The sequence below is a fragment of the Neoarius graeffei genome, chromosome 1 (genome assembly GCF_027579695.1).
Source record: "Neoarius graeffei isolate fNeoGra1 chromosome 1, fNeoGra1.pri, whole genome shotgun sequence".
In the NCBI taxonomy this organism is placed as follows: Eukaryota; Metazoa; Chordata; class Actinopteri; order Siluriformes; family Ariidae; genus Neoarius; species Neoarius graeffei.
Genome location: NC_083569.1, coordinates 54,289,226 through 54,302,643, shown reverse-complemented (window position 1 = coordinate 54,302,643; position 13,418 = coordinate 54,289,226). Strand labels below are relative to the sequence as shown.

Sequence of the window (13,418 nt, the reverse complement as noted above, 5' to 3'; positions counted from 1 at the left end):
CAGGTTGTTTAATTTTTCTTCTGCAATCTTGAAAATCATTCTGCAAAATGCAGACTGCAGACGGGTATTTCGAACACTGAGGATGTAATAATTCTCAGTATACATTCAGACAGCACTACAAAATGGCGGACTATACAGTGAGTACGGAGTGATTTCAGACACAGGGATAGATTTTTAACAAACAGCACTTCTAAGGCTAAAAAATGTGTGTACCTTCCTCTTATTCTTAGGTCTAAGTCTGAGCGGGAAAAAATTCCATATTTCTTCTAAGTTTCTGCCTTTTCAGGACCAGATTTTACTCCGAGTGGCTTTATACATACCAGCCCTGATCTGCGTTCCTGAGAAGCTGATGGGGACCGATGCAGCTGGGCCGTAGGTGGAGGGGTGCTGAGTCTGTGTGACTGCATACGCCTCATGAACTGCAGGGCTGGCTGAAAACTGAGCATGCTCAGTAGAGCCTGAAGTGAAAGCAGGTTGAGCAGGGAAGTGACGGCCCTAATTAACACAAACAAGGATCAGTTACAGACTTGCACGCTGATAGACAAGCATATAAACCAGCAGTATAATGTACAGCAGCTGGTTTTTACTTTAGAGAAAACGGCAAAATAAATCTGACTCACAGGGATAGCAGGTGTCTGAAACAACTGTTTACCACGTTCTGCCAACAGACCCCCAGGCCTACTGTGATTCACAGGACTGCCTGAAAGAGATATGCATATACAACTCTTAAAGAATAAAACAATACACCTCTATCAAGAGATCACAGTTTAAAGTCTGATGATGCCACAGCTGTCCGTCTGTCATCAAGAACCCTGGAACATGACCGGCTCCAAAGACTCTTTCACAGGAAGCAGCAGCAGCACCATGAGATATACGACATGTTTACCATCTTTAAAGGAACAGTCCACCGTATTTCCATAATGAAATATGCTCTTATCTGAATTGAGACGAGCTGCTCCGTACCTCTCCGAGCTTTGCGCGACCTCCCAGTCAGTCAGACGCAGTCAGACGCGCTGTCACTCCTGTTAGCAATGTAGCTAGGCTCAGTATGGCCAATGGTATTTTTTGGGGCTGTAGTTAGATGCGACCAAACTCTTCCGCGTTTTTCGTGTTTACATAGGTTTATATGACCAGTGATATGAAACAAGCTCAGTTACACAAATTGAAACGTAGCGATTTTCTATGCTATGGAAAGTGCGCACTATAATGACAGGCGTACTAACACCTTCTGCGCGCTTCGGCAGCACATTGATATCTGAGCTCCGTATCAATGGGCTGCCGAAGCGCGCAGAAGGTGTTAGTACGCCTGTCATTATAGTGCGCACTTTCCATAGCATAGAAAATCGCCACGTTTCAATTTGTGTAACTGAACTTGTTTCATATCACTGGTCATATAAACCTATGTAAACAGGAAAAACGCGGAAGAGTTTGGTCGCATCTAACTACAGCCCCCAAAAATACCATTGGCCATGCTGAGCCTAGCTACATTGCTAACAGGAGTGACCGCGCGTCTGACTGCGTCTGACTGACTGGGAGGTCGCGCAAAGCTCGGAGAGGTACGGAGCAGCTCGTCTCAATTCAGATAAGAGCATATTTCATTATGGAAGTACGGTGGACTGTTCCTTTAACGTGATGTTGCGCTTTAAAACTATTCCATCTTGTAAAACCATGAAACAGATTAAAGCTGTACTGTCTTTCAGATTTCTCAAGTGTAGGTCATAAAAAGAATTTTCCCCGACACCCAATTATTTTTGTTTAGTGGACTGAATTCAAATCACAGACTTCCAATTGTATATACACTTTTTTTTTTTTAAATAGAACAATTAATGAATTTAGATCAGCGTTTCTCAACCTTTTTTCAGTCATGACACCCTTCAGAAGTATGCAAATTCTCAAGGCACCCCCATATAAAATATACACAGTCACGCTGACCATACGCTGACCCCGGCAGTGACGTTGTGACATGGGAAAGGGGGTCGTGAGACAAATTTTGATGATGCATGAGGCGGCGATGATCTGCATTAGTGTAACTATCATTTTTTGAAATTTTAATTCATTTTATTTATTTCAATGTTAGAATATATTATTTTTTGATGGCACCCCTAACAAAGCCAGACGGCACCCCGGTTGAGAAAGGCTGTTCTAGAGCCATGTGGCCCTTAATTCCCTGCTATTTTTTCCTGCTTCACCATGACCCAATTCAAGATACTGCGTCATGCATCACGTGGTGGGCTTTCCTCGTTCATGCAAGGCATTGTGGGATACAAATTTGAAACAGGAGAGAAAAATGGCGGACGTGAGTGTACGAATGAAACGTGAAAGACCGACTACAGTAACGGAAAGCGAGAAGAAAAGACGTTTTGTTGCGAAGGAAAGGAAACGTAGGACCAAACTAATAAATATTGGCAGTCAGCTAGCACCTCTGTGTGATCAGCTGTTCGTTTAGTGACAGAACGATGGAACTGTCAGTGCACGGTCAAAGGTAAACCTGTGCATGCGCACACGGACTTCCTCCGTCTGTGAACGATTTCATGCTCATTATTTGCTCAGGGAATCCCCTCAAATTAAATAACTTCCCAGCCACAGAATGGCCTGGTTTTTTTTTAAAATATTACAGAAATAAACATATCAAGGGTGGCACAGTGGTGTAGTGGTTAGCGCTGTCGCCTCACAGCAAGAAGGTCCGGGTTCGAGCCCCGTGGCCGGCGAGGGCCTTTCTGTGTGGAGTTTGCATGTTCTCCCCGTGTCCACGTGGGTTTCCTCCGGGTGCTCCGGTTTCCCCCACAGTCCAAAGACATGCAGGTTAGGTTAACTGGTGACTCTAAATTGAGCGTAGGTGTGAATGTGAGTGTGAATGGTTGTCTGTGTCTATGTGTCAGTTCTGTGATGACCTGGCGACTTGTCCAGGGTGTACCCCGCCTTTCACCCGTAGTCAGCTGGGATAGGCTCCAGCTTGCCTGCGACCCTGTAGAACAGGATAAAGCGGCTACAGATAATGAGATGAGATGAGATAAACATATCAATGACCAAATTTCAGAGGGAACTAAATTTCACCCATTTTATGAAATCGAAAAGCCGTCTACTTTTAGGGTCTTAAAACTCACCTTGCAAGCTGAGCAGGTGCTGTCCTGAGTGCAGAGGTATACTGGGTTGGTAACTGGCTGAAGTCAGTGTTGTAATATCACTGTTGATTAGAAGAGATGAAAACAGTGAGGTTAGAGGATCCAAACAAGTAAATATGAATTAACCACTGAAGATCAGTAAACATGCCGCAGACGATGAGCATGCTGGCAAATCTACCCAGAAGCTTTCCTCACACACCTTTGTTCCTTCCTTCGTCGCTTCTCCTCCTCATGAAGGACTTTTTTAAGTTGCAGGAAGAGCTGATGTTTCTCCTCCTGCAAACCCTGCAGTTTCTCCCCCATTTTCTGAACCTGAAATACAGTGCAGGTCCGTCAGAATACGTTATCCTTGCTGCTGCTGCTACAGAAGCAGCTTTTTGGCCATGGAACGTGTCTTTTGCTTGAGCAATACTTTTGGCAACATCCATCGCTTTAAGACCGTATGCTGAAATGTTTTTTTTTTTTTTGGTCAACATTTCTCAAATGCAACAACAAACGACAAAATATTCTCAGGAACAGTGCTCAGTGTTTATAATCATGAAGCAGCTGCATTTTTATTGGCTCTTGATGAGAATTCTTTTCAGTCTATGAAAATAATTACTTAAAGCTGCTGGATGTGAGATTTTGGAACAGTGCTGGAAAAATGCTATCGTAACCTACTTGTGGAAGAACATTTCGTAATGTCAGTAGCGCTGTACTCCTTCTCTACTGTGAGCTGAGACTGAGCTCTGAGTGCCAAGGAACACATTCAGGAACAATTCAAGGTCTCAAACCACATAATGCACACCAAGTAGTATGCATAAATAGTAATGAAACCAATGCTGTGGTGACATATCATTTAGTTTGTCGGTATGCAATTTGAGTATTGTGAGAATAAAAACAAATGTCACTGTGACTGTTAATGGGATTGAGTATCAGATAAAAGCATACCGTATCTTTTCTCTACCGTCAGACTTTGAGCCCTCTGTGTCACTGTTGAACAGTAGCGCCCATGCATCGTCGACATGCCGTGGTGAAACCGTGCCTTCGCTAACCAGCTAAAATACAACGTAACGAACAAAACTAACATGGTTAACACTGCGAAAATCCTATGCTAGAGGATCGCTCACTCTCGCCTGATATAACCAAATTTGGTTTACAAAATACAAAAGATGTGAAGAAACGCACCAACACCTCTGAACTAGCAAGCTATCCCGAGTTCTCTACAACTACACAACTGAGAAAGGATACAAACTGCATGAGGATGAATCGGTTCACCATCATTCACTAGCTTTCCATCAGAGAACAAATGGCCTGTTCAGTCATTACATTAATGCCATTTAGCAGATGCTCTTATCCAAAGCAACGTACAACATACCCAGAGCAGCCTGGAGAGCAGTTGCTTCACTCAAGGGTACTTCAGCCATTCCTGCTGGTCCAGGGAATCGAACCGGCGACCTTCTGGCCCCAAAGCTACTTCTCTAACCATTAGGCCATGGCTTCGCCAGTCAGAAAAAACAAACAAGCTAAAATTCCTGAATGCAACTCTCAAAACTCAATTTGCTTTGTTTCGTCTCATCAGGGTTCTAACTCGGCCTTTTTAGCGTATCAAGCTGATACGCAATGTTTCCTTACCGCCACGCCCACAATATTGCTGAAAGGCATGTAAAAGTAGCCGCTACACTAATAAAAAGACTTGTCAATCTTGAAAATGTGGTCTTTTGTTTAATTTTCTCGTTATCCCAACGCGGCAGTGATGGCGCACCGCTATGCCAATGTTCTACATTCGGACAAACTCCACTCCCCATCCACATCCACATAAGCACCCAGTGCAGAGCTGCCCGAGTAGTTCTGTATGGAGATTGTCACTGATCATGCTAGTCCGGTTTACCTCCTTCCTTATGCTGTGTTCGCGGTAAAGTGCCATTCGTGTTAAGAGGCGCTTATGCGCCATGCATGTAATACGTGCCGGTCCCCGAGTTAGATCTGGATAGTCATGTATTGTAATTGAACTGCTGAAGTTGAAAATAAAGCTGACACTTGGTGAACAACTGGTTTTATTCTTATTCCATAAATATGTCACTAACATAGTTGAATATAAATTATAATAAAGTCTTCAATCGAAAACAATCACAGCAACTTTTGGCAAAAAAACAAAAAAACTCTCATTAATATTACCAAAAAAAAAAAAAAAAAGAGTGACCCTCGGGGAGGTCTGTAAGTGCCAGGAAATGCATGAGAATGCATCTCCGAGCATGTGATGCATTCCTGTGAGCTTTCGGGGGCCTAAGAAGGCCCCCTGGACCCCTGGCCATTATGACTGGTGCCACTGTGCTGATATTTTGGTCTAGTTAGAACCCTGCTCACTGTCATGGAGAATTCGTCCTGTCTCACACATAGGTTCGAGGATAAGCAAAGAAACAAACCCTGTGTCCGAAATCACTCACTATATAGTGAGTTTGCCATTTTGTAGTGCTGTCCGAATTATTACATCCTGTATAGTGCACTCAAAGTATCCCACAATGCATCACGAAAAGTAGTGTACAACCGATGGTCACTAACCAAGCAGTATATCTCATCATGCACTGCGGTCACGCTGAAAGAAATCATATCAAAAGCCTCAAATTTGGTTGAATAAAAGGCAGCGGCAAAGAAGAAAGTATTCAGCCTTGATTTAAAAGAACTGAAAGATGCAGGTACTTTGTATTTATTAATGTGGGAAATACGCTCAGTATAATATGGATTTATCACAAAAATACATGCATGTGTTTTATTATTTTGAAAACCCACCAGCCGACTGATCTGGCACGTTTTAATTGTGCGACAGTAATGACGTAAATAGCGGCACGATGGACTAGTGTCCGAAAGCATTTTTTTTATTTTACCAATGAGCTCACTGTATAGTCCTCTATATAGTAATTCCCTATATAGTGAGTAGGGAGTAGTGAACGAGTGAGTGATTTCGGACACAGGGAAAAACTTCTTAGAATCAACAATAAACTTTATTTCAAAAGGTAAACCTAAACGATAAAGGAGGTCAGTCTCAAGAGTGAACGCTGAAGAATGAGCATAGAGCATGATCTTAAAAACCCCAAGGCTAGGACATGTTTGTCTCCTCCAATTAGCTAATTTTACTTTATCTTCTTCACTCTATCTGTCTTTACTGCCAGTAGACGTCCTCTCTTTCTATTTCGCTCCTGCCGGTCACTCTGTAGTCAGACTTCTTTCATGCATGAAGTTTGGCATGTTTGTATGTGGACAAATTCCCTGTCGATTCCAACCAGACCCCAGACACAGCACTGACTGTGAATTACTATTACAGGATCATCAGGGAGACTCACAACAGCCCAGGAACCTCATATTATACAGTAGAGTATTTTATTGTCCCCAAACTCAATAATTATGTTTATTCAGTTAAAAAGAAATCCCCTCTACACACTGTAGCTTTCACGTTCATTGTCAAAACAAAACACGAGCTCAGTTTACAGACAGCCCAATCATTACCAGATTGGAATAATGACTTTCCATAAACTGTAATTTTAGCATTAACGGTCTAAGTACACTCAGCAGCCATTTTATTAAAAACACCCATCCACCTGCTGTTTTATGCAGTTCTCTAATCACCCAAACCCTTGACAGCAGCACAATGCATAAACTCACGAAGCTACAAATCAAGAGCTTCAGTTAATGTTCACTTCAAACATCAGGACGGGAAAAATTGTGATCTCAAAGTGTGACTTTCTTTCACTGTGGCATGGGTGTTGGTGCCACATGGACTGGTTTGAGTATTTCAGAAACTGCTGATCTCCTGGGGTTTTCACACACAACAGTCTCTAGAGTTTACACAGAATGGTGCGAAAAAACAAAAAACCACTGAATGAGTGACAGTTCTGCGGGTGGAAACGCCTTGTTGATACGAGCGGTCAGAGGAAAGTGGCCAGATTGGTTCAAGCTGCCAGGAAGGATATAGTCACCCATGTAATCACTCTTTACAACCGTGCTGAGCAGAAAAGCATCTCAGCATGCAACAGTATCCTGCCAGCCAAGAACAGGAATCTTACAATCAAGAACAAGTTCTTGTTAAAGTGGCCGGTGAGTGTATGAGCTTTTTGGTTGATGTTTGCTTTAATTGCTGACGCACAGAACAAGCAAATGATAAACTATTTTACTAACATGATTTCAAGAATCACATGCGCTTCACTATTTTCTTAAATTGCAAAGAAATTCTTCCAGAACCTGAAAGAGAAGCCAAAAAACACCCCAGAACACACATCCAGCCCTTGGTTACAAGGTTGTAACTAATTCCGCTTCTAATTTTCTCACCTGTTCTTTTGTTTCCTCCAGTGACATTCTTTCCTCCATCTCTTTTGTCCTTTTCCGCTCTTCTTCCTCTTTCATCTTCTGCTCCATCATTTTGTCTACTTCTTCCTCCTCTGAAAGCAAGTCAAGGAGGCAGAGTACAAACCCGTGACTTCTTTTTTGATATAAAGCGCGAATGAAAATCCAAGCAGCGGTATATGAGCAGTTAAAGGAACAGTCCACTGTACTTCCATAATGAAATATGATGTTCTCTGAATTGAGACGAGCTGCTCCGTACCTCTCCGAGCTTTGCGCGACCTCCCAGTCAGTCAGACGCGCTGTCACTCCTGTTAGCAATGTAGCTAGGCTCAGTATGGCCAATGGTATTTTTTGGGGCTGTAGTTAGATGCGACCAAACTCTTCCACGTTTTTCCTGTTTACATAGGTTTATATGACCAGTGATATGAAACAAGTTCAGTTACACAAATTGAAACGTGGCGATTTTCTATGCTATGGAAAGTCCGCACTATAATGACAGGCGTACTAACACCTTCTGCGCGCTTCGACAGCGCATTGATACCTTCACTCCTCTTCGGACACAGCCAGGCGGGCAAATGCCCTGGTCCGTCCGCCCTGTCTAAAAAAATGGTACAACTCGAGCCCCATGGTAAAATTGGGAGTGTGTCATTTTTCCGCATGAGGCCCATGGTAAAACCACACTTCCAGGAGGGGCTGCCGTCTGCCTCCCAAGCCGGCCGAGAGCGCACCTCGTCGGGCACGGCCAGGCGGGCAAATGCCCTGGTCCGTCCACCCTGTCTAAAAAAAAAAATGGTACAACTCCGAGTGAAGGTATCAATGCGCTGTCAAAGCGCGCAGAAGGTGTTAGTACGCCTGTCATTATAGTGCGGACTTTCCATAGCATAGAAAATCGCCACGTTTCAATTTGTGTAACTGAACTTTGTTTCATGTCACTGGTCATATAAACCTATGTAAACAGGAAAAACATGGAAGAGTTTGGTCACATCTAACTACAGCCCCAAAAAATACCGTTGGCCATACTGAGCCTAGCTACATTGCTAACAGGAGTGACAGCGCGTCTGACTGACTGGGAGGTCGCACAAAGCTCAGAGAGGTATGGAGCAGCTCGTCTCAATTCAGAGAAGAACATATTTCATTATGGAAGTACGGTGGACTGTTCCTTTAAAGTTGTAAGTTCAGATCTCAGGACTGTCAGAAGCAGGGTCACTCGGGTCACAGTCTAAAGCCAAATTGGACGAGTATTCTAACAAGGCTGCAGGTGGAAAAAGCAAGTATATAGGTTGGGTTTTTCAGACTAGTTCAAAATATATAGTCGGAATTCTTATTTTAAAGCAAATAATTGAATCAAATTCTGCAAGCGGGCTATGGCAAATAAATATTAAGTGTAAATGCAGACAGTGTGTCGATGATGTACAGAATCACTGCTGCTGTAGTAGGAGCTACACAGATACTACAGCAAACGTCGGGTCAAACTTGTGTGTGTGTGTGTAGGTTGAGGAGAGCACTCTAGTCTGAAATGAGAATCAAACATTACACATAATTACATTAAGTGTTTTCAGTAATAAAGTAAGATGGGACATCGTGAAGACCCAGTAGGAAATAAGTGGGGGAAAAAAGAAAGCTCATGCATTTTTTTAACCAGCAAAGGAACATATTGTCACTGCTCTGACACATACAGCCAATCTTTTTTTTGGACTAGCTCCAGATCCATTTCTTTTGCATGGGTTCAGTGTAGGGGTCAACCGATTATCAACCCAGCCAATAACTGAAGCCGATATTCAGCATTTTTTCAATTATTGGAATCAGCACTTAAACTTGTTTCCTTGCTGATAAAAGCAGGGCTCAAAATTCAGATATTTTTCCACCAGCCAGCCGGACTAGTTCCCTTCCAAAGTAACTCGCCAAACAGAAAATCAACTCGCCAACATTTGTTCATGTATGAATTTTACTTCTGTCAAAAATAACGCAACAGAGAGTAGTTACGATTGTTCATGACTAATGTGCATTTATTTCAAGACCCGAGTATTTTGATACTGTTTTTTTTTGCACACTTTACAAATTTGCATTTGCTGTTCCACGTCCTCCTCGCAATATCCAAAAAATGCCAGATGACTGACCCCTTACTAGTTCTTTTAGGAACCAATTCGTCCACTTCCATTTTTAATTCGTCGCTGAAATTGACAGAGATTACACGGTAGCCTATGCAACACCAGCGATTGCATGAACTGAGTCAGCGCTGTAAACCGGAACTAGGAAATCTTCCCGCAGGTTCCCAAAAGTGCTTCCTTTCAGGGCCTAGATGTCGCCCGGGATTGGTTGGCGAGTGTGTGACATTATTGTTTTTTTTTACCCTTAGGCAGCCTCTCACATTACTGCCTGAGGGACAGGGAGAAAACCACCGGAAAAGGTTTTAAACAAACAAACACGAAACAAACGCAAGTCGGCAGATGACCATAAAATACTCGAGAGTTACGATATAATAATTTTATGTATCTCACACAGAATTTTCGGAGATATATCGAGTATATTCGATATATCGCACAGCCCTAGTCTGAATCTTCGCTTCATATATATTTTTTATTTTCAACTAGCCAGCCGGGCTGCCCAGTGACAGGAATTACCCGCCAAATGACAAATTAAGTCGCCTCGGGCAACCGGACCACCGCGAATTTTGAGCCCTGAAAAGTGTTTTTTTTTTTTGTTATGTATGTGCATATCTGACACAACCACAATAAAAATAAAACACCACCACACTTCTGTAGTCTGGTCCAGTGTCCCACTCACAGCGTGAGTAGGATTGGTAGAAATGGGGACCGTGTGTTGAGTAAATCTAACCAAACATGCTTTTCAGTGTTTGTGAGAAATGCAGTTAGAAAAAAAACAAAAAACAAAACACACACACTGTACTTGGTCGCATAATTCTGCTCATTCACTCTTACACACGTCCCTTGAGATAAATAATGAAGGTCATCAGTATGCTTTCTGCAGCTATCGCTCTGTCCGTCCGTCTGTAAACATTTTAGTTTCCGGAGCATAACTCAAAAACGATGAGGAATTTTTTTTTTCGCAAAACCTGATGGTTATGTTAAGTGACTAGAGGAGTTGTGCCTTTTGACATTTTGGGCTTTTGTGATTTTTATTTTTTTCCATATTTCCATGGCAACCAATTCAACTTAGGAAAATATGGAGTGCAGTTTCATGTAAGGGCCGTGGGGGTCATCTCCTGATGACACTTGTTAAATACTATTTTAATATTAAGCATTATGGACAGCACGGTGTTGTAGTGGTTAGGACTGTTGCCTCACAGCAAGAAGGTTCTGGATTCAAGCCCCGCGGCTGACGGGGGCCTTTCTGTGTGGAGTTTGCATGTTCTCCCTGTGGTTTTCTCCGGGTGCTCCGGTTTCCCCCTCAGTCCAAAGACATGCAGGTTAGGTTAATTGGTGGCTCTAAATTGACCGTAGGTGTGAATGTGAGTGCGAATGGAAGTACGTACATCTATACGACTCCAGTTCTAGTCATTATAAGTAACCGGAGGATAAACACTCCACTAACCACACCCACCAACTACTCCTAGCGATTTCGCGCCCCCTTGCATTGTGGCGGTGAATAACATCGCGCATGCCTATAGAGTGCTCCGAGATGATGCTAAAAATAGTAACACTGCGGTCTGCGCGGCCATCTTGGAAGTCATTCGCTCCAGAGCGCTCATAGAGTACACATCATAGAGTACACATTCACCGATTCGTTTCCGCGTTAGAGGGCTTAGAAGCTTGGATTTTTTAAGAATTTAGACATCTGAAGTGATGGAGCACTACTGTGAAAGTTTGGATAAGCAGGCATGGGAGCGTTATGCTGAGAAGGTACGTTTCATTGGGAATGTAGATGTGTCGGTGTTGACTGCTAAAGACGGAGAGACAAAAGTGATCAGAGGGAAAGTGTTACAATCGCAGAGTCTATCCCAGCCTAGTCTACACCCCTGGATAATAGTTGACAAGAGACATGCTATTTTGTGTGCACATTGCAACTGCATTGCTGGACTTGGGGAACGTTGCTCCCATGTTGCTTCCCTGTTGTTTTATGTTGAAGCGGCCACGAGACTGAGGGAAAGAACGACGGTCACACAACAGCTGGCATACTGGATGCTACCTGCGTCTAGGTTAGTAACTATGAAATTCAAGACAATATTAACCTACCTGTCACAAAGTGATCAGAACAAATCCGGATACAGTCAAGTTGTCCTAAATTTGATCGGTTAATGGCAGCCAGCCACTGTCGTCTCCTCCGCTCGCTTTTCTCCTGTGCTGCAATTCCCGGGTTAGTCACGACTTTAGGGAGTCTGTGGAAGCTTTTGCCACCCTTTTGCCCCCGGCTACTACAGCCAACAATGACGCACGTATTCGGCATTGTCACCCCTTTTTGCTTCGCTGAACAACAACAATGCACTGACACAGCGACCTCTGACTTCCAATATGGCCGCCGCTGGGTTCGCGCTGACCTCGAAGCACTCTATTACTCCCCGCTCAACGATAAATTACAACTGTCTGCGAAAAGCTATCTGCGAAAGCCTTGTCGCAAGAGCATGCAGAGGCCTTTAGACCACCACCTCTGTTCAGTGATGGCCGTTCCAGGTTGACAAAAATGGCTTCTTTAACTCCTAAATCTGGAAGTCCTCTCATACTCCTGCATCAGTCTTCAAGAATTTTCAACCAAGTCCAGTTGCTTTCTTTTACCACCCACAACCCAGAACCTTCTTGCTGTGAGGCGACCGTGCCGCCCAATTAGTAATCAGTGTCCTTGATTGCTAATAACTGGAGAAAAAGAAAAAAAAAAAGCTCAATCCCTTCTTTGGAGATGTAGTTTTTGTTGAGAGTAACTGAGATAGGGCTGCACAATATATCGAAAAAGTATCGATATCGCGATATCATAGTTTGCGATACACATACCGCAAAAATTACTTAAATTTCGATAAAAGGCACATTTTTCTGTGCCGTCCAATCACATTTGAATGTCAACAAGCGCCGCGGGATAACTCCGCCCCCTATTGCAAAACAAGTAAAAGCCTCGTGGTGATGGCAGAAGGCGGGAGCAAGTGTGGTGAGACAAACTTGTGTGAGGAGGAACTGGTTTCCAAAAAAAAAAAATGCACGTCTGCTATTTGGAAGTACTTTGGATTCAGGAGGGGTAAGACATGTAAGACTTTGCAAGACATGTACCTGTAAAACAGTGGTGGGGCGGCTCACTGGGACAAACACTGATGTACAGAAGCATAAAAACATTATGCTTTCTCTCACACACACACGCTACCGCTCTCTCTCTCTCACCCGCATGTGTTATTAACAGATTGTGTTTGAGTTTATGGTGAATCTGTGTCGCTCACCTTCATCTCCCGGGAGCCGCTGAAATTGCCATTTTGAATGCTTTATGTTAATGTAATGTAGTTTTCAGTTTTTTGTTTACTTCAACTTAAGACATTTTCTGCTGCGCTCACAAAAATTAAGAGATTTAAAGATGATTGATGGACACCATTGCAGGTGTAGCCATGTTTTTCCAATAAAAAATAATGTTGGAATGGAAGCGATGCATTGGGTGTTTTTTTTAAATGCTAGATACAGGGCAGAACGGCGAGTAGAGGTAAGAAAAACATATATTTAATTATCGTGATACATATCGATATCGAGATATTCAGTCATGTTATCGAATATTGCATATTTTTCTGGTATTGTGCAGCCCTAGACTGAGACTCTGAGCACAGGCCTGTAAATACATATGAATGTTCTGTTGGCTGTTAAATATTTCTGAGTTAGTGGAGTAAGAGGATAAAACAATAAGCTGATTCTGCATGCTTTACCTTGTCTCTTGCGCTCTCTCTCCCTCATGATGTGTTTGTGTAAGGCTCTGGCCATGGCGTTGGACAGTTTTGGTCTCTCCAGTAGAGCAGGCATGGTGACGGGGAGCGGAGGGGCCAGCTACACACACACA

General features: G+C 43.1%; 1 protein-coding gene across 3 annotated transcripts in view; it reads right to left on the bottom strand.

Moving 5' to 3' along the window:
• The window catches only part of LOC132894629 (G protein pathway suppressor 2-like), a 34,617-nt gene that overhangs the window by 20,845 nt on the left and 354 nt on the right, over positions 1 to 13,418 (bottom strand). For all 3 annotated transcript variants that reach the window (XM_060934709.1, XM_060934727.1, XM_060934718.1), the window contains 6 exons: positions 13,288 to 13,405; positions 7,425 to 7,534; positions 3,322 to 3,434; positions 3,105 to 3,184; positions 621 to 700; positions 321 to 495 (listed from right to left, as the gene is read on the bottom strand). In XM_060934709.1, coding sequence (XP_060790692.1) covers positions 321 to 495; positions 621 to 700; positions 3,105 to 3,184; positions 3,322 to 3,434; positions 7,425 to 7,534; positions 13,288 to 13,405 — 676 coding nt within the window. The remainder of the gene's footprint in view (positions 1 to 320; positions 496 to 620; positions 701 to 3,104; positions 3,185 to 3,321; positions 3,435 to 7,424; positions 7,535 to 13,287; positions 13,406 to 13,418) is intronic.